Source organism: Cydia splendana, chromosome 19 (assembly GCF_910591565.1).
Source record: "Cydia splendana chromosome 19, ilCydSple1.2, whole genome shotgun sequence".
Taxonomy (NCBI): Eukaryota; Metazoa; Arthropoda; class Insecta; order Lepidoptera; family Tortricidae; genus Cydia; species Cydia splendana.
Genome location: NC_085978.1, coordinates 1,891,702 through 1,914,538, shown reverse-complemented (window position 1 = coordinate 1,914,538; position 22,837 = coordinate 1,891,702). Strand labels below are relative to the sequence as shown.

The following is a 22,837-nucleotide window of genomic DNA, read 5'->3' as shown; positions in this document are numbered from 1 at the left end:
TCCAAATATTCTTACATGTCAAGGCACTACTAGCTACCTGGAAATGCAAGTGAAAGCAACCTTGAAGCAGCTGTGATAAACTAATAAGTGAGCGAGATGAAAATGACGTTGTTCAAAGAAACTTTGAGTTAAGTGCCAGCTGACTGTAACTCACTCTAATTAATTACATTGCCAGTGTGAATCAGTGCAAAAAGCTACAGTGTATTGTGGACATATTTAATAACTGTGCTTTAGACTATGAATCAAATTTGAGGTGTATCGGTGAATTGGAAAGTCAACTGCATAAAGCTAATAAGTTATCTCCGGAGTCAATGTAAGTTGAATATAAGATTAAATATAATAAGATATATAGATAGTATATATGTCGCAGTCAAAAGTGTGAACTGGTCAAAAGAACTTTTAACCGACAAAAACAGGCAAAACTGCTTTTGACTGAGCATGTTGGTCAAAAGTAGTTTTACCTGAAAATCATTGGTTAATAGTAATTGTGTTGTGACTGTTACTATCAGTCAAAAGTACTCGCAGAGATAGGTAGGTTAGGGTTATTTTTTTGCTACGCCCAAAAAACGAAACTGTTCCCAGAGATAGGTAGGTTAGGGTTATTTTTTTTTTGCTACGCCCTAAAAACGAAACTGCTGCCAGAAATAGGTATGATTTTCAGGTAAAACTACTTTTGACCAACATGCTCAGTCAAAAGCAGTTTTGCCTGTTTTTGTCGGTTAAAAGTTCTTTGGCCAGTTCACACTTTTGACTGCAACAGGTTGGGCTGGACATATGGCAAGGGAAGGTAAAGATAAGTGGGATAGAGAGGAAGCGGAATGGTATCCTAGAGATGGAAAAAGGAGAGAAGGGAGACCAATAATGAGGTGGTCGGATGACATAAAGAAGCATGCGGGACCTAATTGGATAGGGACGGCAAGGGATAGAGAGCTGTGGAGAGAGCTGGGGGAGGCCTATGCCAAGAAGGCAGACTGAAATAATTATTAAAAAGCAATGACATAAAAATTATTTAATAAAGTTACTAAGGAAAAAATATTGAAACTAATTGATATAAATGAAATGTGAATTTATTTAAATGTAATATGTGCTGAAATTTAATTTTTTGGTCAATAAAGGCTATTCTAATTTGACAGGTGACAACAAAATAAATATTAATTCCTGCTAAAATTTCAGAGTCATAGTGAAGCGTAGTACATAGTACCAAAACAAGGTTGATTTTTAGGGTTCTGTAGCCAAAGGGTAAAAACGGGACCCCTATTACGAGGACTCCAATATGTTATTAGATCAAAACAAATTATTTTCAGAAAATACTTAATTTAGGCTTAGGGATGGCGAATAAGTATACTTGGAAAAATTCGACCTATGCCGCCGTGGGTGGCCCGGTGGCAGAATGGCACAGGCACCTGCTGCAATAGCAGAGGACGCTGCTTTGATTCCAGCCTAGGGCACTGGAGGCCTTGGTCACTTTTTAGGGTTGCGTACCCATAGGGTAAAAAGGGGACCCTATTAAATATTAAGACTCTGCTGTCCGTCTGTCTGTCACCAGGCTGTATCTCAAGATCTCATGAACCGTGATAACTAGATTAACTAGACAGTTTATATTTTCACAAATGATGTATTTCTGTTGCCGCTATAACAACAAATACTAAAAACAAATTAAAGAAATATTTAAGCGGGGCCAATGCAATGCTAGGCTGGATATGACTGATGAAATGAGTAAATTTTTATTAATATGTTTTAATATGACATGTTGGTGGCAAACAAGCATACAAGGCTGTTAATGCCGATGGTAAGTGGGAGTTTAGACTAGACCTCTGCTTCTCCAAGGGACTCACATCGCTGACCGAGTAAATTTTTATTAATATGTTTTAATATGACATGTTGGTGGCAAACAAGCATACAAGGCTGTTAATGCCAATGGTAAGTGGGAGTTTAGACTAGACCTCTGCTTCTCCAAGGGACTCACATTGCTGACCGAGTAAATTTTTATTAATATGTTTTAATATGACATGTTGGTGGCAAACAAGCATACAAGGCTGTTAATGCCGATGGTAAGTGGGAGTTTAGACTAGACCTCTGCTTCTCCAAGGGACTCACATTCCTGACCGAGTAAATTTTTATTAATATGTTTTAACATGGCATGTTGGTGGCAAACAAGCATACAACTCATACAAGGCTGTTAATGCCGATGGTAAGTGGGAGTTTAGACTAGACCTCTGATTCTCCAAGGGACTCACATTGTTGACCGAGTAAATTTTTATTAATATGTTTTAATATGACATGTTGGTGGCAAACAAGAATACAAGGCTGTTAATGCCGATGGTAAGTGGGAGTTTAGATTAGACCTCTGCTTCTCCAAGGGACTCACATTGTTGACCGAGTAAATTTTTATTAATATGTTTAATATGACATGTTGGTGGCAAACAAGAATACAAGGCTGTTAATGCCGATGGTAAGTGGGGGTTTAGACTAGACCTCTGCTTCTCCAAGGGACTCACATTACTGACCGGTTACAAATCTATTACACTCATACTAGGGTTCCGTACCTGAAGGGTAACTAAAAAACGGGAACCTATTAGCGATTCCGACTCGCACTTGGCCGGTTTTTCTTAGTAGGTATATGACATTTATTTCAGTTTTACTTCATTGTCCGTCTGTCTGTCTGTCTGTCACCAGGCTGTATCTCATGAACCGTGATAGGCCTAGGCAGTTGAAATTTTCACAGATGATGTATTTCTGTTACCGCTATAACAACAAATACTAAAAAGTATGGAACCCTTCGTGCGCGAGCACTTGCCCGGTTTGACATTTCAGGCTCCGTCACACAGGCGCGTTTCGCGTGCGGCGCGTGAGCGGGGCGCGCCGCTTTTTCATATAAAACGCTCAGGCCCGGCTCTGAAATCGCGCCGGTGTGACGGAACCTTTATTTCAGTTTACTCCACTGTCCCTCTGTCACCAGGCTGTATCTCATGAACCGTGATAGCTAGACAGTTGAAATTTTCACACATGATGTATTTCTGTTGCCGCTATAACAACAAATCTTAAAAAGTGTTCCGTTCTTGATGGGTGAGTCCGACTCGCACTTATTCAGTTTTTTTTTTTGTAAACGAATTTAATATTAACGGATAGGCATTAATATTAAAGAATGAAATAGTAGTGATAATTTCCATACTTTCACTTTAGTGCCATGAAGGGTAGGTACAAAAGGGTTCCCTCTTTTGAGATTGGAAAGTGGGCTAGGTTATAAATGCGGCCTTCACAGAACCGATCTGCGACCAGAAAAGTGGGTCAGGTTAGAACTGTGATCCTTATAGAACCAAACTGCAACCAGAAGTAAGTTAGGTTAGAACTGCGACCCTTACAGAACCGAACTGCTACCAGAAAAGCGGATTAGTTTTTTTTAATTACATATTTGTTTTTAGATATATCGGAATAGTAAATTTTTCGAGTTATGATTGTATGTTACGGATTTAAAGTTTTCTGAGATGAGATAGGTTTGTAACCGCCTTGATGAAGGTATGAAGTCTAAAAGTAAATAATTACTGAATTCAAAATGAGTATTACCTATTACTATTATTTATTTTACCCGAGCGAAGCCGGGTTGTCATCTAGTTTTTTTTAAATTTGCCGCTTTTTTCTACTGACAAAGTTGTTTGACCGGCTATATTTACAAATTAAGAGTCCATCTAAGCTAAATTTGAACTGAATTGAACAGAACAAAGTGAAATTTTACATTAATGATGATATTGATGATTATGACTTTGCCCCACTTTGGGCTTGTGCGCAAATCACGCGAGGTTCGATAGGGGGGTGGGTGTCACCATGGTATAATAATATACTCCGCCTGGTACTCCATTCCGAGATTCGCGTATGACCTAACTGACACGCGCCTACGTCATCATGCTGTTTACAGGTTCTCAAACTTTGAAATGTGGGAGAATTTTAACCAACGGTGAAAATTATTTTAACGGCATTAATTTTAAGTTATTCATGTAGAAACATAGTAAAATAAAACAAATCTAATGTATTAAATTAAACTTTATTTATCTATACAAGACAAACGTTTAAAAAACTAATTCACAGTTACACATTAAGAGATTAATTACCAAGCTTACGACGTGAAAAGTTTGGAAAACACTGCGACTGCTGACACTGAGCGAGAAGGAAATAACAATTAACACGCGTTCGACAAGGATGACGGTCAGGGCATGAAGTTATCTAGATCCGAATTGTCAAATGTGCACAGCGCTATCCTGTGTTGCCAGTAGTATAAACAGAATTACCCGAAAGTCTGAAATTTCTTTCGTGAATCGGAAGATATTGCTAACAAGTAATTAAAAATGACGTGTTATTGTAAAATTTAAGCTAAAATACATATAAATGAAAATTATAAAATTATAAAGAAATATTTTAACTTATTAACCATAGGTATAATGTACCCATGTAACATGTTATGTTGAAATAAAGTGGCAATGTTATTGTGACGTAGGCCCGTGTCACTCTGGGAATGGAAGACCATGTTTTATTAGACCATGGGTGTCACGAAAAAATCACGACAGATCACGTTGGGGGAGGGGGGCTATAAGGAGACCTCACGTGTATTTTTCTACAATGAACGAAACTAAGAAAAAATACCTACCACATGAGTAGATACTTTTTCTCTGTTTCGTTAAACATAAATCTTCACTCCGCACTTCAAAATAGCGAGTCTATTTTACAAAATTTGGGAGCGAGTGGCCTTGACCGGTCGGATAGAAAAAATTCAAAAAAATACACGTGAGGTTATGTGGGGAAGGGGGGTAGGCAAAAACCTCAGCAAATATCACCAAGGGGGACAGGGGGGTCAAAAAGTAGCCGAAAACACCTCGAGTTATTTGTGCACAACCCCTTTGTCATTGCTGACATTAATGTCTTCATCTAGCATTTAATTAATACTACAGATGGAGTTTCAACTATTAGTAATACTAAAACAACAATACATGTATCTAATATCAAATGCCATTATAATGAAATATATGCCATTCTTTGCTATTACAGCAACAATATATTGTTTTCCTTAAGTAGAACAGCTTATTTTGAGGGCGTATGCCCACTGTGGCGGTTGCGATGCAAACCCTCGAGCTTCCGCTTCCGGCTGTACATCATAAGGACGACTCATGACATCCAATAGAAAACGGGCCTGAAACAAACCAAAAACCTAAAGTTAATTCTATAGTTAGTACTTAATGAGCTAAGTACCTATATAAAGCCTGACCAGTAATATTATGATCATGGTCAAGAGGGCGCTGTTATTCTCATGTAGAGGGTGACTGTTTGGTATAGTATGAAAAACTTAGTTCCAGCGAAATTCCGCAACATGGTGCGTGATCATATATACCTGGTCAGTGGTCAGGCTTTATGTAAATCGGTTAGATTTTAGAATAAAAGTGAGTGCATGCCTATCAGCAGTGGGAGTGGGACATATTGTACGTATAGGTTGGTGATGACGATTTTATGTAATATTCATCTAACGAGCAGACGGGAAGCGGTCGGCGTCACTCATGGTCATGGACCTAAGCAACATCAACCGACTTTTGAGATTCTTGAGATCCCTAACTACTCGCATGTCCACACAGTGGCGTAGAGTGCATTAATCTAGCTGTGGACGAAACAGCATCTGCCATCAGGGCCTATGATCCATCCAATGTGTACTGCCCAAGGTAATAAAAAGAGTTAACTCCCGCAGGCCCCCCATTCAATGCAAGGCCTTGGGCGAGGGAACGCTTCGCCCATAGGTAACTACCCAACTAGCAAAATAGTCGTATAAGAATTGATTTACTCAGCCTGTAATCGTATAACAGCCGAGTTACGGTTGTTGAAGCACCAATATATCGTATAATAGCGGTTAACTCGACTATTTAGCAATTTTCGCTAATTAGTGCTATAATCATGTCGTATAAACGTTTATAGCACTATCTTTTAGCACTTTTATTCCACCTTTTAATAAATGCTGAGTTAGCGCTACTAAATCACTTTTATTCAGCATAATTGTTCTATTAAAATCATATAACAGCTATAGATTAGCTAATTGTCTGAATAAGGCGCTTTAATACAACTGTTACTTAACTCTCTTCTCTGTTGCTATAAAAGCCTATTAAAAGCAATCAAATAACCATTTGGCAACAATGCTGCTGTAACAGCGCGCTTATATCATAATTCGGGTAATGGGGTTCAAACCGCTGTTATAGGAGCTGAAGTGTATTTACAGGTTTTATTCAAAATGTATTCAGCTTAGAGTACTTTTAAAGAGTTTTGAACTACATTAACAGCACAAATCAGCCATGTTGACGTTTCAATATAGTCCGGTGGCCAACTGCATGAAACCCTACTTGACAAAAAAATAGAATAATCCTACTCTGTAGGGGTAGCTGACTTTTAGTAGCATCAACTGTTCTTGGTCAGCCGCGGCTTAATTTGGAAAATTTTGCGCTAATGGCAAAATAGTGGCACAAAAATTCATAAAAAAAACCCCATCGTATAATAGAATGAAACTTGCATGGTGGGATAGCTGCCTTTGAGGAGAGCAAAACAAAACTGGTCAGCTACATCCTGTGTTGGCAGGTTCTTGTGTCCGACCGAATTTGTGGTACCACGTGACAGCTACAATTTACCTCATCGAAAAATAGAATCAAAACAACTGATTGTAATACCTACATTAAATTTGTTGACATATGTCTTGGTCGGCCTCACCTTAGCCTGACAGCGTTTTCAGTCCGTCCGCATTAAAAAAAAAGTCAATGGCAGCTATCCTACCATACAAGTGACATTCTATTTTTCGATGAGGTAAATTGTAGCTCACTTGGTACCACAAATTCGGTCGGACACAGGAACCTGCCAACACAGGATGTAGCTGACCACTTTTGTTTTTTTGATGAATATTTGTACCACTTTTTTGCCATTTGCGCAAAATTTGCCAAGTTAAGCCACGGCCGACCAAGAGCAGTTGAAGCTGCTAAAAGTCAGCTACCCCTACGGAGTAGGATTTTTCAATTTTTTTATCAGGTAGGGTTTCATGCAGTCGGCCATCGGACTATAAATCCATAAACATAGCGACATCATGTGCTATAAGTGTAGCAGTAAACGCAGTTACTCGACTTATAGTCGAATTAATGAGATATAACAGAAACTAGATCGTGCAAGCAAATTTTTACTTATTTTTATTAATATTTTTTTATTGAAATTTAAGAAAATAGGCGGCCCATGAATATATATGAACCAGTGCCTTTGGTTTTATCAATAAAGTATTTTTCGCGCTGGGTTTTACTGTATTACGTGTACTTACAGACAGTAAAAACTTATGTACACAATCACGGTAAAAATAAATGTCATGGATGACAGCAGTAAAAAATACTTAAGTAGGTACCTTTTTGTTTTATTAGACACGTGAAGACGATTAGGCCTCAAACTTAATCAAATAATTGAAATATAATCGCCTACCTGAGATCGTTTTTAGCACATATTAGTTGAATAAAAGCATTTACTGCACTCTTACACATTTAAAATGCCGAGTAAAAGCAATCCGGCTACCTTTACGAAACATTTTTGCTGAGAAAAAGCAGTGCGGCTGCTTTTATAGAACACTTTTACTGAGTAATAGTAAATTGCTAATGTTTATAGAACAAATAGTCGAGTAAAAGCAAATATCGTTGCTATTAAAACACTAGAAGTGCTTTTATCCACTTTTACTCAACTCTTACAGCATCGATTTGCTTCTTATACAGCGCTTACTCGATTTTTATAACACTTTTAGTCTGTATAAGTGCGCCTTTTCGCGTTGAGTAAATGCTTACAGGACTTTTACTCGACTGTTTTTACACCGTTTATAGCACCAAAAAGCGAAAATAAAAACGTGCTCTCAACTTTTATAGCACATAGATTTGCTAGTTGGGTACACCACTGACTCCATGATGAGAATACCTTTCGGAAGTCATTCTTTTCAGCATCGTTTACTGCTTCCTGCAGCAACCAGTTCCGCGGTACATACGCTGGATTCACACTGAGCATGCGTCTGCGACGCTCGTCTTCGAATACTCCAACAGAGCTCGCGTCAACTGAGGGTTAAAAACATAATATAAAATTACACTACGTTGGAGTTTTAAACTTATTCTTTAGAGGCGTATTGGTTTACCAACTAACCTACTGAAGATTTTACTCGATTGTGACTAATATTTCCTTTCATGTTTTAACAAACATTAACTGGTTATGTAAACTGTAAGACAGACAACTTAGTTTGCTCTAACTCTAACCTGCTTCTTTATCCAGTCTTTCACGGTATTGGTCCAACCAGCAGCCCCACGAAGCATGCGAGGACAAGCGCTTCAGTGACCATTTCTCGTTCAGTTTAGTTTCGTTAACCATTTCGTTAGGTTCCAACTGCAAAATAAAATACTATGTTAATGATGTTAAGTTCAAAATCCAAACAACAATACAAATTCAAAATATCTGGAATCAGGAGGGTAACCTAACACAGGCGTAATTATATCTAGTAAATTATAAAAGACCGAAAGTTCTTAAATTATTGAGATATAGTGTAGTAAATAAAGGTAGTGGACCCCGCAGTAATTCCTCAGCCAGAAAAAACTTTACAGTATGATAAAGTATCAATAAATAAAAAGTATTGTATAAATTTCCAAAGAATAATAATAATAATAGAATTAAAGTAAATACCTAAAGTCTTAAATCGTTAATATCTTTTTACGGAAAAATGCTCCGTTCAAACTTTCTTCACCAGACATATTCATGTAACGTATTCCAATAATATATGAAATATCAAAAAAATATCCCAGCAGAAATACCAGTATTAATAAAATAAAAATTTTTGGCGTGTCTTGGACCGGAAAATTGCTCAGTCTAATTTTTTCACTGGAATGCCATTTTATTGCCGTTTTATACCTACAAAATGAAAATCTAAAAATTTTCCACTCTCAGTTTTGAATAGTTCTATAATACATACATTTCGATACGCATTTTTTTTGGATTTTTAGGGTTCCGTACCTCAAAAGGAAAAAACGGAACCCTTATAGGATCACTCGTGCGTCTGTCTGTCTGTCTGTCTGTCTGTCCGTCTGTCACAGCCGATTTTCTCCGGAACTACTGGACCAATCAAGTTGAAATTTGGTACACATATGTAAGTTTGTGACCCAAATACGGACATGTAACGTAAACAAATTAATTTTAAACATGGGGGCCACTTTTGGGGGGTAAATGAAAAAATGAAAAAAAAATATTTTTTCAAACTATATCATGTTACATATCAAATGAAAGAGCTTATTGTAAGGATCTCAAATATATTTTTTTTATAATTTTCGAATAAACAGTTTAGAAGTTATTCAAGAAAATAGGCAAAAAATGACCATTCCCCCCCCCCCCCTTATCTCCGAAACTACTAAGTCTTAAATTAAAAAAAAAATACATAAAATAGGTCTATACCTATAGATGACAGGAAAACCTATTAGAAATGTACAGTCAAGCGTGAGTCGGACTTAATTACAGTTTTTGATCCGACCCCTACGGATTTTTTAAAGAGATTTCACTCACGTTTCACATAAAAAATACATTGTTAACAGTGCCGGATTACTTAGAGTAGTAGTTTTCTTAGAGTAATTGGTGATAATTTTCTGATAAGATAATCATTTTAAATATTTAACGGTCTTACCTACTTACGAGTAATTGTAAGGTCAAATTAAAAATAATGTTTAAAAAAATATGTTAAATTGAGAGCTAGCTCAAAGTTTTTTGTACTCGTCGACTTTAATGGTTGAATTAATAAAGACTTTGTAACCAATAAGCAAAACAAGCACGCGCTTACGGCACCACGTTCAGGGAGGGCACCAAAATGCCAGGTTGAAAAAGGTGAACAAATTTTAAAATTAGGGACAGACACATCGTTTTTACCACACGATTTTTTTAGCTGTCTGTTTGGGAAACAATCGGTAGCAGTAGAAGAGTCGTGATTACATGCATAGATTCGATTTCAACCCACTCTTTTGCGGTTCGGCGTTAGGTCTTATGCGAGGCCTTCTGCCTTACGGCAAAGTTGATCTTCTGCCTTAATTACACTTGGGCGTGGATCCAAATCCAAGCTTTCCTCTTTCGCAGCTGGGCCTACTGCCTTTCTCACACTTCGCCAATTCAATTTCAAGCTCTCTGCTTTCTTGCATATTTTATGCATGAAAACAACCTCGCTGAGACCCTTAAATATCGAGCCCTATGCGAAGCTAGGCTGATAGAAAACTGTCCCATCCCTTCTCTGTATGAAATTCTGGATTCGCGCCTGGTTGGGACTAAAACTAAAATTGCGTTTTTATATCGAAAAATCTTGATGACCCTAGGGAGAGGGGGCACCTAGAAATGCTTAGGGCATCAAAATATCTTAATCCGGCACTGATTGTTAAAAATTGTGTAATATACGGAACCCTCGGAACGCGAGTCCGACTCGCACTTGGCCGGTTTTTATTTTACCCACTGCGCCAAATTATATTCTAAGATCATATAAGAAGAAAAAAATGACAGAGCAATTTTCCGATGAAAATGAGCCTCAAAAAAAGGAAGTATTATAAAAAAATATTCTCATGTTTGACAAAACTTTTAGATTTTTTTCTAGTATCACATACTGATACAAATAACTTATTTTGTAAAATAATTTTGGACTGAGGAATTACTCGGTTCAATATATAATCAGATTTGTGTTTTTACCTAACTTAGGGGTGTTTTTTTTTGGATATTTATAATGTTAGTCTCGGCTCATACTATACAATAACCAAGCTAAATTTCATCGACTGAGAAATTAATGCATGGGTCTCCATACAACAACTTGCTTCATTTACTACACTAATATGCCCAGGGCAAAAAGGAAAGAAAAAGGCAGACCCCACCATCTCATAGGAAATATAATTTTCAATGATAGAGAGAGAATACTATATTTTGGTTGATCTGACCTCAGTAAGTTGCCTGAATGTAGCCGTAAAGTCAGCTCCAGTTTTCTGCATCATATCAAGTAATTTTTCGATCAGTTGCTCATCTCCCCATTTTTCTTCTTTCAAGCCAATTTTCAAAAGAAACGTTTCCCTAAAAATAAACAAAAAAATACCAGTATAGTAGTTAGTTAACATATATTCTTCTGAATATGTTGAGGTTAGGTTCTTACAGTATTTTATTCTTGCAGTATGTATCCAATGTCTTCAATATATGCGCCATGTGAACTTGCTGAGAAGAAGTTAACAGTGGCTTCAGTGCATTTGCCAGCTGTCCAACATTCCACACAACTACCTAAGAGCATAACAAACATTATTTCAATAAGCAATTTCACATTTATAATGTAAACAGGAATAGAAGTAGGAATCCATACGTCAGGTTGTTTAGCCAATGAATATCTTCCCTCGCCATCGGAGCAGTTGGCTACAAAGCCACCGTCGTACGAGTCAACGAAGCCAAATGGACCGTAGTCCAATGTGATGCCCAGGATACTCATGTTATCCGTGTTTAGGAGGCCGTGGGTGAAACCGAAGCCTAGAAAATAAATATTGGAGGACGATATTATCCGAATTATTATTTTTAGTCTGTCTAATTTCGCGATTAAAAAAAACTTGAGTTTCAAATTTTTGCTCATGCTCTGCATACGCATTTCGCACGTTTTGAAGCTCACCAAAACTTGAAATATATTTTACGCAGAAGTGTTCCATCATAGTGAAGTCTCAAAACTTTACGACTTTCCTATTTCCGTATCTTTGTTTCACACATAAATGACTGTCCTACCTTATCAAAAATATGCGTCTAGGATCTTGGTATAATCATAACACAATAAGAAGATTTAATTCTGGCACCCTAAACGATCACAATAATACTAAGATTGCTTAAATTCCTACTACGGTGAATAGAAATAAAAATAAAACATTGAATTTTATTGTTGGACTAGGATCAGTGACAGGGGCAAATGCAAATGAACAAACTAACAATATTAATTTATTAAAGTCACCTTGCCATTTGGCCACAAGATCCAACGTCCGATGAGCGACTTCGGAGAACAGCCTTATGAAACGATTCTCGTCCGAGAGTTGAATATCTGGGAAATGCTCCTAAAATAATAAAGTAATTAAGTATATTTTTCTATTCTAGTTTCCCTCCCGGGTGTGAAGACCACATGATTATCGCTTTCGACAAAAACTAGAGGCAGCGAAAATTCTTGGGGTTACGTTGCCAAGCGGACCCCATGCTGCCTTAGATACCTAGCCATCGTAAACGCTGGGACAATAATAAGAAACTCATAACCTGAGCTATTAATATTTAATACAATCAACACAATACAAACCATTTATTGATAGATAGTGATAATTCTCACGTCAAAAAAATATCACAAATACGGCGATTAGTAGAGTAGTGATACATTTCGAAATTATAAGAAGAATAAATAAGTCTTTAATAAATAACCTTTATAATAAAGTCACCGAGCTGTCTCAGTACAGCGAGTTCCCCATTCCTCGCCAGTATTTCCAGCGAGCCAAAGCGGAACCAGCACTCAGCGAGCCGGAGCAGAATGGCCGCTCGCTCGCGATTCGGATTGCCAGTGAAATACACGTCTCGGACCACTGCTTCGTCACTTACTACAATAAAGGTTCAACTTTTCAAGAAGTTTTCTTCCTAAGTTGTCAAGTCAGCATGAAAAAATGTCCATACGGCCAATATTAAGATGGGCAAGATGGCTAGTACTCCTACAAAATTTTCCGTTACAAAAAGCCAAAGGAAAGTGTTATCGTCAAACAATACTTTACCGACAAGCCCCGCCGCTCTCACTGTAGGTATGCCTAAGAAATGGCAAGCTTCACAAGCAATCATCTCCCTCAAAGCGGACCTGAGAACTGCTCGACCATCGTGCACTCGTGAATACGGCGTTAGCCCAGATCCTTTTAACTGTAGCTGCCAACGTTCACCGAGTCTATAAACAAACTATGATTACTAGAGTCCGTCTAATGTTCGACTCCAAGCTAACCCTGCACTGACTTGTCAAGTGTGGATGTGTCACCATAAGCATCAAATTCCTATATAAGTGCTACTATTGCATATGCGGATTTTGCCTGGTCGGACCAAAATGTGTGCTCAAAACCAACATGTTCCGCTATATAAATTGATCGAAGTGGTTGCTAAACTATATGAACCGCAATATCACACACATAATAAGAGAAAAGGATGGTATGGAGGACAGGCACCAAATTTTCACTAGAAGAGTCAGTAGCTGAAATACCTATTTATGTATTCTCCAAGAATATGCGCTCTTCCATCTCCTAACTGACCAACCCACATTCCATACTGGTGGCCTCCATATCTAAAAATATAAGCTCTATTATACAATACAATTTTTTAAATTCTCATAACTTATGTTCCATTTTCGCATCCACATTCATGCCCGTAGAGCTTAGAACATTTAGTAACTGGAGACGCCTTGACTGTCATTTTCTGTACAGTCACCAGCTATAATTTGTTACACAACGAAGGTCGCAAAAATATGTGACGCTCTCTTATTGCACTACAAATAAGATCGTGTCAGATATTTTTGCCGCCTTCGTTGTGTAACATATTATAGCTGGTGACTGTACAAAACAGCCTGCCGATTTTTGCGGGGGAGGGGCACGTCGAATGTATGGCTATTTGTATATGATTTGTACGTAATGTACAAATAGCCATGTCAGATAAACGTCAGTCCATACAAAATATTGCACAATTGTGCAAGGTTTTCGGTAGAGGGGTAAGCTCTTAAAGGCGACTCCGGTTATTAAATGCTCTAAGCCGCAGAGAGTTGAACTTTTATAAAATGCAAGTAAATTTTGTTCCATTTTCGCATCCAAACTTAACATAGCAGTCGCTTGTTGTATGTTCACAGGTAGAATCCGAAATTTATTTATAGAAGAATAGAATAGAAAAACGTTTATTGCAAAAACCATCTACATACAGCACCACACATATAAATTTAAAAAAGAGGATCTTATACACTAAACAGTTTAAACTATTATTAGCTTAACTAACATGCAATAATAATCGTAGTATTGATGCTGCTATAGAGGCTACAAATGGACACCACTCAGCATATGCTCTAACATAATATATATGCTATAGCGCTGGTCTTCCGTGGAGCAAAATAAAGCGTATTTAGCAAAATGCTACACGTAGGTACATAGTAATATTTTCTACAGGCGTTTCTTAGGGAACATTATCAATCTCTCTAGGTCTTAACTTAACTTATTAGGAACGACAGTGTGAATTGAGGACACCTAGTGATTGTGGAAACTCATTTATCAACTGATAGTAGTTTAAAGTACCCAATGCAGTAAAAGTTATATTCGAGAAACACAATAGCGCCACGCTATGGATTGGATAAATATTTACCGATGAGCGACGGGCAAGGCGCCGTACGGCAACTTCCGACCGGCAATAAATTCAGCAAACTCCTCCCGATTAGCGATATCCGGATCCATATCCAGAATACTGATTAGCGCATCCTCTGAGACGCACACTAATTGTAAGTTGCGCTCTAGCGGACACGGTGTGACCTACAAAAAACAGTTCGTTCGCAATAAAAACTTAATTATAACACTATGCTATGTAATTGTTACTTACCTCAGAAAAGACAACATTCTTTATATTAGAACAAATTTGATCATTGTTTTCGTCAATCGGCAATAATATGTATTTTGGATATTGGTTGAATCTCCATTCAGTTAAATTTTTCTTTAACACTGTTAATTCTCCTTCCATCTTCATTGTAAAACAATTTTAGATTTTCAGAGATAGGAAAGAGTGGGAATGAGCCAGAAAAATTTGTATCGATAGACTTATTTTATTTTAAATTTGTCCGCCATGCCGCCTTTATCATAGTCTATGGTAGGTCAATGATGGGTTGCCATGTGTAGTCGCCTACTTCGATTTCAAATATAAATTTATTTGATTCAATATTTTCTGATTTGTTAACATTCTAAAATAAATAACATCAGTTTCTTTAATAAATAGTAAATAATGAATTATATTACAATTTATTCTTCAAGGTCATGGTCATGGCTACGCAACAGAATTGCGATAATCCTACGTAATGTGATCTTTGACCGACAACAAAGGCAATTGGAAATTAGTCGGATATTAGCCTACGGAAGTCGTCCGGTGTGAAATTCGTCCGATCCATTCAATCGTCCGCAATTCAAGTTCACTTTCTCGTGCTACTTTCTCATTTCACTTTCGAAAAAAACACTAAATACTGTATCAGTTCGAGTTTGGTATCCGCGTTGTATATTCAGGCGCGCGGGGTAATATTATTATTGTGATCAGTGGATGAGTTTTGAGTAATAATTATTGCGATTTATGGACTATCATTGACGAATATGGTGTATACGGAAGGATATTTGAAGGAAAAGCTGACCAAGGAATTGGACGCCGTTCACGTCGTAAGTACTGTCAAATTTTCTAGCTGTCGTGTTGTCACAAAAATCATTAAAATTAAGGTTTTAAACTATTAAAATATTATTCTTAATAAATGAAACGTTAGATAATTAGTGATAGCCGCGATGGGTAGAGTAAGAGCGGATCCCGATAGGTTTACCGTGACGAAAGATGCGCTGTTGCCGGGCGTGTTTTTTGCTCTACTTGTTCGGTGGTGTGTGGCTTCCTACCCTTACTCTGGATACAAGAAGCCGCCGATGTACGGCGATTATGAAGCACAGAGACACTGGCAGGAGATAACCGTGCACACGCCGGCAGCCACATGGTACTTTAACACGACGCAGAATGACCTTCAGTACTGGGGGTTGGACTACCCGCCACTGACTGCCTACCACAGCTTGTTAATGGGGAAGGTAGCAGACTGGATTGACCCGGAATCTGTGCGGCTATTCGCGTCGAGAGGTTATGAGAATGAATCACACAAAACATTCATGAGATGGACTGTGTTCTTGAGTGATGTTTACTTCTACGTGTCTGCTGTGTTAGTGATCTGTATAGACGCTGAACGCGTGAAGCCTAAAGAGGTTGTTAACGTATTCAAACGGACTGACTTATCTGCTATATTATTCTTATTGTATCCGGGTTTGATTCTCATAGACCATGGCCATTTCCAATACAACTGTGTATCTTTAGGGTTATTTTTATGGGCCACATTTTACATAATAGCCATAGAGAATGATGTTCTAGCAACTATATTCTTTGTCCTAGCTTTAAACTATAAGCAAATGGAATTGTATCATGCGTTGCCGTTTTTCTTTTATTTGTTACGTAAGATATTTATAGCACTGCCACACAGGAGTAGAACAGCTCATCTTGTGCACCGTTTCAACAAGCTAGCTATCTCAGTGATTGCTACGTTTATTATTATTTGGTATCCGTTTTTTGGGTCATGGGAGAATATTTTCCAACTATTCCGAAGACTGTTTCCCCTTAGCCGAGGAGTTTTTGAAGATAAAGTGTCAAATGTATGGTGTGTTGTCAATGTGTTTATCAAACTAAAGAGTTACTATTCGAATGAAGAAATGGCAAAGACATGCCTTATAACTACAGCATCAGCAGCACTTCCATCTTGCATAGATTTATTCTTCCGAATGAACAGAAAGAAGTTTGTGCTTTGCCTTATCAATGTATCATTAGCCTTCTTTCTATTTTCATTCCAAGTTCACGAGAAAACCATTTTACTAGCGGCCATTCCTGTTGCCATACATTTCCCCGAAGACCCTTTCATGTGTTTCTGGTTCCTACTTGTGTCTACATTCAGCATGCTTCCCCTTCTTCTAAAAGATGGTTTGCTGCTGCCTTTCATTGCTACAAACATAATTTATGTTAGCTTTTATAGTATAACATTGAAGCTAGCGATGCCTAATGCTGGTTTTTTTACATTCTTTAATGCTAAAAAGGTTTATAAAGCGGTACAGCCTGAAAAAATTGAAAACTCTGTCCTACTGAAACTTCTCAGTGTCAATTTCTTGTTTTCCGTTCTAGGAATGATAGTTATAACTGCTGCCTCACTTTATGTGACTCCGCCGCCTCAGTTCCCGGATTTATTCCCTTTGCTTATTTCTGTATATTCCTGTTCTCATTTCCTGTTATTCTTTTTCTACTTCTATTACACTCAGTTCCATTTGCCAACATGTTTGCCAACTACTGTTAAAGTTAAGAAATAATGTAATGTAGTACATAATTTTTAACATTCCATTTTAACCATAGAGTAAATGCTTTGTCAAGTTTTATTTAGTGTTTTATTATTGGTACTATTTCATTTTGGTAGTTTTGGGGATAAAATGCTTGAACAGATAATATTTTTAATAGGTATATGGTCGCAAAATCATTATTTGAGAAGATTAATCATTATTAATTTGTAATTCACAAACACTGTTATTACAACCATAGTTTTAATTATTATTTTTATAAAATTATAATTAGCTACATTCCTATAGGTCAATTAATTAAGTTGTATGTATGCAATAAAGTTTCCTTCCTTATACTATTATGGATAAATACTTATATACATAATATATAACATCCATAAGTCGGGAAATATTCGTAATAAACTCACAAATACTCCTATATACTTACCGGGATTCAAACCCGATTCCTCCTGTTTTGTAGATAGGGTCATTACTTTACTCTGTATCTTTAGGTATTTCAATAAAAGTAAACAAAATCTACCCTCAAATTGGTTCTTAAGCCAGTTGAGGGTAGATGAAAACATTACACGATCAAATAATGTAGGTTAAAGTCAGGTCGTTCAGTGACAGATCCAAGCGGTTTTGTATTTGGTTGGTTAACCAATAAATGTTGTAACTACCCGAAAATGTACAATTTATTTGGTTACTTTTATTTAAATAAATAAATAAATAAATACCTAAAGATATAGAGTATATAGGCTAGGAGGCCATTTATCTGATGGCGGGCGACTGTACGTAGTAGGCATGAATAAAGGCCATGCATACAGAACCCCCAGTGCAGGCGCACGCGCACAGCTCACGTGCGCGCCGCGAAATCATGCGTAAAATTATGCAACGGAGAAAACGCGCGCGCAACCATCTGCCCGAAACTTGATTTATCGCTGTACATATGTAGTTCAGCGTGTTGTCACGCAGGGACTTGTGACCAAACCCCGTTAATGATGCAATTCATTGAAAATTAGGTTGGCAAATCTGACTCCCATCAAAGATATATGTAACTCCGTATAAGAAAAAAGTCTAAGGAAAAGCGTGCCTCGGAAATTAAGAAAAAGTAATTCTAATAGATGGCGCCACACCTTTGGCCTATACTCGGCTAGATGGCGTTGACGTTGACACCGTTTGATATTTAACAAATTTAACACATCAGTGAAAGAACATGGGTCAAAATCATATAAAAATAAAGAAACCATATGTATAAATACATTTTTTGATATTTTTATACATTTTTAGTTTTATTCGTGTGTCGATAGATGGCAGTAAATTTACTGTGACTAATACAAAATTTACTGTGACAGAAACCTATTATATACTATCTATTCTCTTTGCTACCGTATAGGGAACCCTAACTCTCCGATGGTACGCGATAGATGGTAATTGTACATCGGGCCAAAATGATGAAAAAGCACGACATTCGAAATTCGAAATTCGTTTGGGCAGGTCCAGGTCCCAAAGTTCAACTTATAGGTACCATCCCCACACCGTTAACAGATAAATATAAACCTTAGTGCATAGATCTAAGGATCACCGACGATGGCCGGTTAAGATTATTGATTTATTGACCTTATATGCTGAGTTTTTGCGCCGGTCTACATGGCCAGTCGGTCAGAGTTAGAAAAGAGGAACAAGGATTGCAGGAATTTGCTTCTTTGTTGGAACAGCTCAAAATGTCTAAAACTGAGCTTTAACATCCTAAGTCCCGAGTTCCTTTTCACTACAACTTATAAAACAAAGTCACCCGCCGCGTCTGTCTGTTTGTATGTACGTTCGCGATAAACTCAAAAACTACTGAACGGATTTTCATGCGGTTTTCACCTATTAATAGAGTGATTCTTGAAGAAGGTTTAGGTGCATAATTTGTTAAGGTGTTCTGTAACCCGGGACTGGTCGCTGGTAAAAGACAAATTCAAATCGAATTTTGAACTATAAAGAAGATTCAAAATTCAAAACTGCAATAATGACTCTGGAGGTTAACAGAATAAAGTTCATGCCTTTACACTATATTTAAACGTTTATTACCCTAATCACCTGAACTTGTAGACAAGCAACGCGCCGTTTTATGAATGAACCGACTCGCCAGACGGGTCTATATTTGACTCCACTCGACTTGCTCAACGTACTTAGGGCACATCCGCACTTTCCCAACTGACCGGTTCTGTGACCCGGTAAGAATGCTCACATAAGGATTTCTGGGTCGATTTCTGATCTAATGACAGGTGTTAAATGGAATCCGGTTGTTTTAGTGACGACATTTTGATTGATGGGTTTCAATGTCTTCTGGGCGTTGTTGCATTTTCGGGTACCTACGTCGTTGAGATCAATAAATGATGATGATGATGAAGCTGTGTACGGATTGGGTCGCCCAGAATTTAGCCTGTGGCGTTCATACATCCTAATCCCTGTAAAAATAGGGCACCTGAACAATGGGGGGGGGGGGGGGGGGTTAGCTCCTCCCCCTGGAGACCAAATATTGTATACCCCTCCAATGCCCTCCATACAATGTATGCGCCTCCTCCCCTTCGCTAGATCTTCGGGTGATACATCAACTTGCCCTGGTCCAACGGTTCTCTGGAAACAAAACGCTGACTAATTTTAGATTTGATTAATAATACATTTACAACATCCGACATGTAAAATATTTAATAATGGTTTGAATTTCCTACTTGAAGTGTGAAAACCAAATAATGCGTAATTTAAAATTAAATAGCTTAATCGGTCCGGTAGTTAAAAGTAAAACCCATAAAACGACTAAAATAACATTACCGTTTGGGTGATGTCATTTCTCGTTACTTCATTAGCAACTCATTACTCTTTAAACACTTATTAATACTTGCTTAAAACAACGTCATCTTTAAGACATCGTTTTTTGTCAAGTTCTTAAATTCGACTCTCTGCCTCTGTTCTGCTTTCGTCACCCATTCTTCATTCGTAACTTTCATTGAATCAGAATCAGAATCAAGTATTTTATTCGTGATAAACTTATCATTGGTTAGTCTTTGCAATCTTTGGTCATATTTGTTGTTTGTCTTATTCTTATTCCGGCTCATTTCGGTTTTCATCATCATCTTCTTTGATCATGTTCGATGTTAGTTTAGGTACCTGATTTTTAGTCCCATACGTTATTCGTCAATTTTTTTTCTACAACGTTTCATTGTTGGGCCTATTTTGACAAGTACTTTATTCGTTTCATCCTGCATGCGTCAACCATTCTTTCGCATGTATGAAATTCAGAATTCTCAGCGAAGCGCGAATTATCAGTTCGGGGCGAACTACTAGTAGTAGATACTTTTGGCGCGTCCGCTACCCCATTGATGTTAATCCCAAACATGGGTTATGCCCCACATGTGACAGTTCCTGTTACTCCCATATAGAACTGGGAATTAGAACAATGGTGGGCTTCCCAGGAATGTGACGTGAGTCATATCACTAAATCTGGATGCCGCGTGCGATGTCTCAAAACGCAACACAATGACCAATAATAGACTTTATGCTATTGTTTTAAGGATCTAGAATGGTTAGTTAATTATGTCGATGTTGTTAGACATGTCTGACGAATTTTAAAGCGGCCAGTGATATTTAACCATTCTGTCTGAGATATATTTAGAAATACTGAGTAGGTATATGCTGGCTGTATCTATTTAAAAAATCTCAATAATCATAGGAATATCTACATACAATGAGGTTGGCAATTGTTAAAGGTTTATATAGATGGCGCCAGTAACTTAGCTGGTGGTAACTTTTTTGTTCTATGGGATTTGCTTGTCAATAATTAAAAACAAATTTGAACAACCTGGTAGTACCAAAGACTCGGAGGGAATTTTGGGATTCCAAGAACGACTAGTCATGTTCTGATTCCAATACTAAGTGTGTACAGAGTACTAATGTAAGTATTCAATGCGCGAACGCAGCGAGATTTGCATATGATGTCATGTGTGCCATTCCTTGAAGCCTATACATATGTGTCGTGTTCAAGTTATAACAACTTCTTTTGTAGATAGGCAAACGTAGCGTATCAGACTATGTGCAAAAAGTATCTAGTATTCTCTGATAGCTTAACAATAAGAAAAAACCGGCAAGTGCGAGTCGGACTCGCACACGAAAGGTTCCGTACCATTAACGTACAAAATCGGCAAAAAAATCACGTTTGTATGGGAGCGCCGCTTAAACATTCATTTTATTCTGTCTTTAAGTAGGTATTTGTTGTTGCAAAGGCCTCTCCCCTTGATTTCCACAACTCCCGTTGTGGTGCTTTTTCCGGCCAGTTACTATTGTTACTAATGAAGGCGTCTAAGTCGTCCCGCCATCTCCGTATGGGCCTGCCACGTCCGCGCTTCTTTTGCGGCGTCCACTTGGTGGCTATACTGGCTATATACTAGCCCACCTATCCGCGCGGATGCATGCGGCAGACGTGACCCGCCCAGTCCCACTTCAGCCTGGCGGTCTTCTCCCCCACGTCAGCCATGCGTGTTTTGGAGCGCAATGTAGTGTTTCGGATGCGTTCGTATAATTATGAGGTTATATTAATTGCATACAAATAGCATTGTAAAGGCGGATACAGGAACAGACAGTGTATCTGAATACGAACGATAAGCGTAATGAGTTACTTCCAATACTTACAATTATTTACTAGTAGTAATAACTGCGTTTATTGCTATTTAACCTATCAACACGATTTACATGCTATATCAGTCCTAGCTTCTGCCAGCGAATCAAAACCAATGTTTTTACAAGCTTTTATTTAGTTTCACCTGTCCGTTGTCTGTCTGTCTGTCGGTCTGTAATCAAATCTTGCAAGTTAAATTTGATCCACTTCCCGGTTTCCGATTGAGCTGAAATTTTGCATGCATGTATAAATCGGATGACAATGCAATATTATAGTACCATCGAGCTGATCTGATTATGGAGACAGGAGGTGGCCATAGGAACTCTGTGATGAAACAACGCAACCTAATTGTGTTAGGGGTTTTTAGAATTGTCTCGATGAGTATTAGTTGTCTGTCGTAAGAAAAGTACAGTCAGCGATAAAAGCTTGTACCAAAAATGAAATTTTTGCCAAAAACTTATTTTATGATATAGGAGGCAAACGAGATAAATATCTGAACACCACTCTAACTTGACAATAGAGACGTGTTCAGATATTTGTGAGCGCCTTGACCACTCCGATATATCTGATAGCGACTGTACTTGGGATGGTTTTACAGACATTACAGTACCGTAATGTATTAGGGTGGATATTTTTTAAGTAATACCTTGTTAGTCACACCAAATTAAATGGTAACTTTAGGTATGTGGTCACCTTGGCATTTGTCTTCCGTCTGTAAATTCTTTAATTGTCTTGTGTGACACATTTCTAGATAAATCCTGTCAGTCAGTTACCACATTTACTCCGGTCAACCGACTCATATTTATTTCAAATAAGTTTTAAATAAGTTAACATTTTATATAACACGAGGCAACCACAACGCAGCGAGAATATTAACAACAACAGTACCAATTGTAGGCTCTATTGCGTTATAATAAGGTATATGATTGGTTAGTTAGATGATGGTACAAAACTGGCGCCATTGTGAAGTAAAACAATGTTTGGTGCGGTTTGGTGACGCATGAAGAGTTTGCAAAATATTTGTTTA

At 37.7% G+C, this 22,837-nt stretch overlaps 3 protein-coding genes across 3 annotated transcripts in view; 2 read left to right on the top strand and 1 right to left on the bottom strand.

The window, feature by feature from the left end:
• Positions 1-4,986: 4,986 nt before the first annotated feature.
• On the bottom strand, positions 4,987-14,888 carry LOC134800402 (protein adenylyltransferase SelO-like). The gene is made up of 12 exons (XM_063772901.1): positions 14,647-14,888; positions 14,416-14,579; positions 13,277-13,357; positions 12,807-12,970; positions 12,466-12,638; positions 12,014-12,113; positions 11,387-11,547; positions 11,186-11,307; positions 10,977-11,106; positions 8,286-8,412; positions 7,957-8,090; positions 4,987-5,179 (listed from the first exon to the last, which is right to left on the bottom strand). The coding sequence occupies exons 1-12, from the start codon at positions 14,788-14,790 to the stop codon at positions 5,057-5,059; spliced, it is 1,623 nt and encodes a 540-aa protein (XP_063628971.1). The 5' UTR covers positions 14,791-14,888; the 3' UTR covers positions 4,987-5,056.
• Positions 14,889-15,199: 311 nt separating this feature from the next.
• Positions 15,200-22,837, top strand: part of LOC134799920 (bolA-like protein 2) — a 57,629-nt gene continuing 49,991 nt past the window's right edge. Inside the window, exon 1 of the mRNA XM_063772358.1 lies at positions 15,200-15,464. Coding sequence (XP_063628428.1) covers positions 15,402-15,464 — 63 coding nt within the window. The 5' untranslated portion in view covers positions 15,200-15,401. The remainder of the gene's footprint in view (positions 15,465-22,837) is intronic.
• On the top strand, positions 15,487-17,252 carry LOC134799879 (dolichyl pyrophosphate Man9GlcNAc2 alpha-1,3-glucosyltransferase). The gene has a single exon (XM_063772299.1). The coding sequence runs from the start codon at positions 15,585-15,587 to the stop codon at positions 17,184-17,186; it is 1,602 nt and encodes a 533-aa protein (XP_063628369.1). The 5' UTR covers positions 15,487-15,584; the 3' UTR covers positions 17,187-17,252.

What these genes read in the sequence shown, in the direction of transcription:
- LOC134800402 (XM_063772901.1), bottom strand. Translation starts at nt 14,790, where the DNA reads ATGAAGATGGAAGGAGAATTAACAGTGTTAAAGAAAAATTTAACTGAA. An exon ending in GCCTTGCCCGTCGCTCATCG is followed by an intron (nt 13,358 to 14,415) that starts GTAAATATTTAT and finishes TTATATTTTTAG; the next exon opens with ATATGGAGGCCACCAGTATG. An exon ending in TCTTGTGGCCAAATGGCAAG is followed by an intron (nt 11,548 to 12,013) that starts GTGACTTTAATA and finishes TTTATTTTCTAG; the next exon opens with GCTTCGGTTTCACCCACGGC.
- LOC134799879 (XM_063772299.1), top strand. Translation starts at nt 15,585, where the DNA reads ATGGGTAGAGTAAGAGCGGATCCCGATAGGTTTACCGTGACGAAAGAT.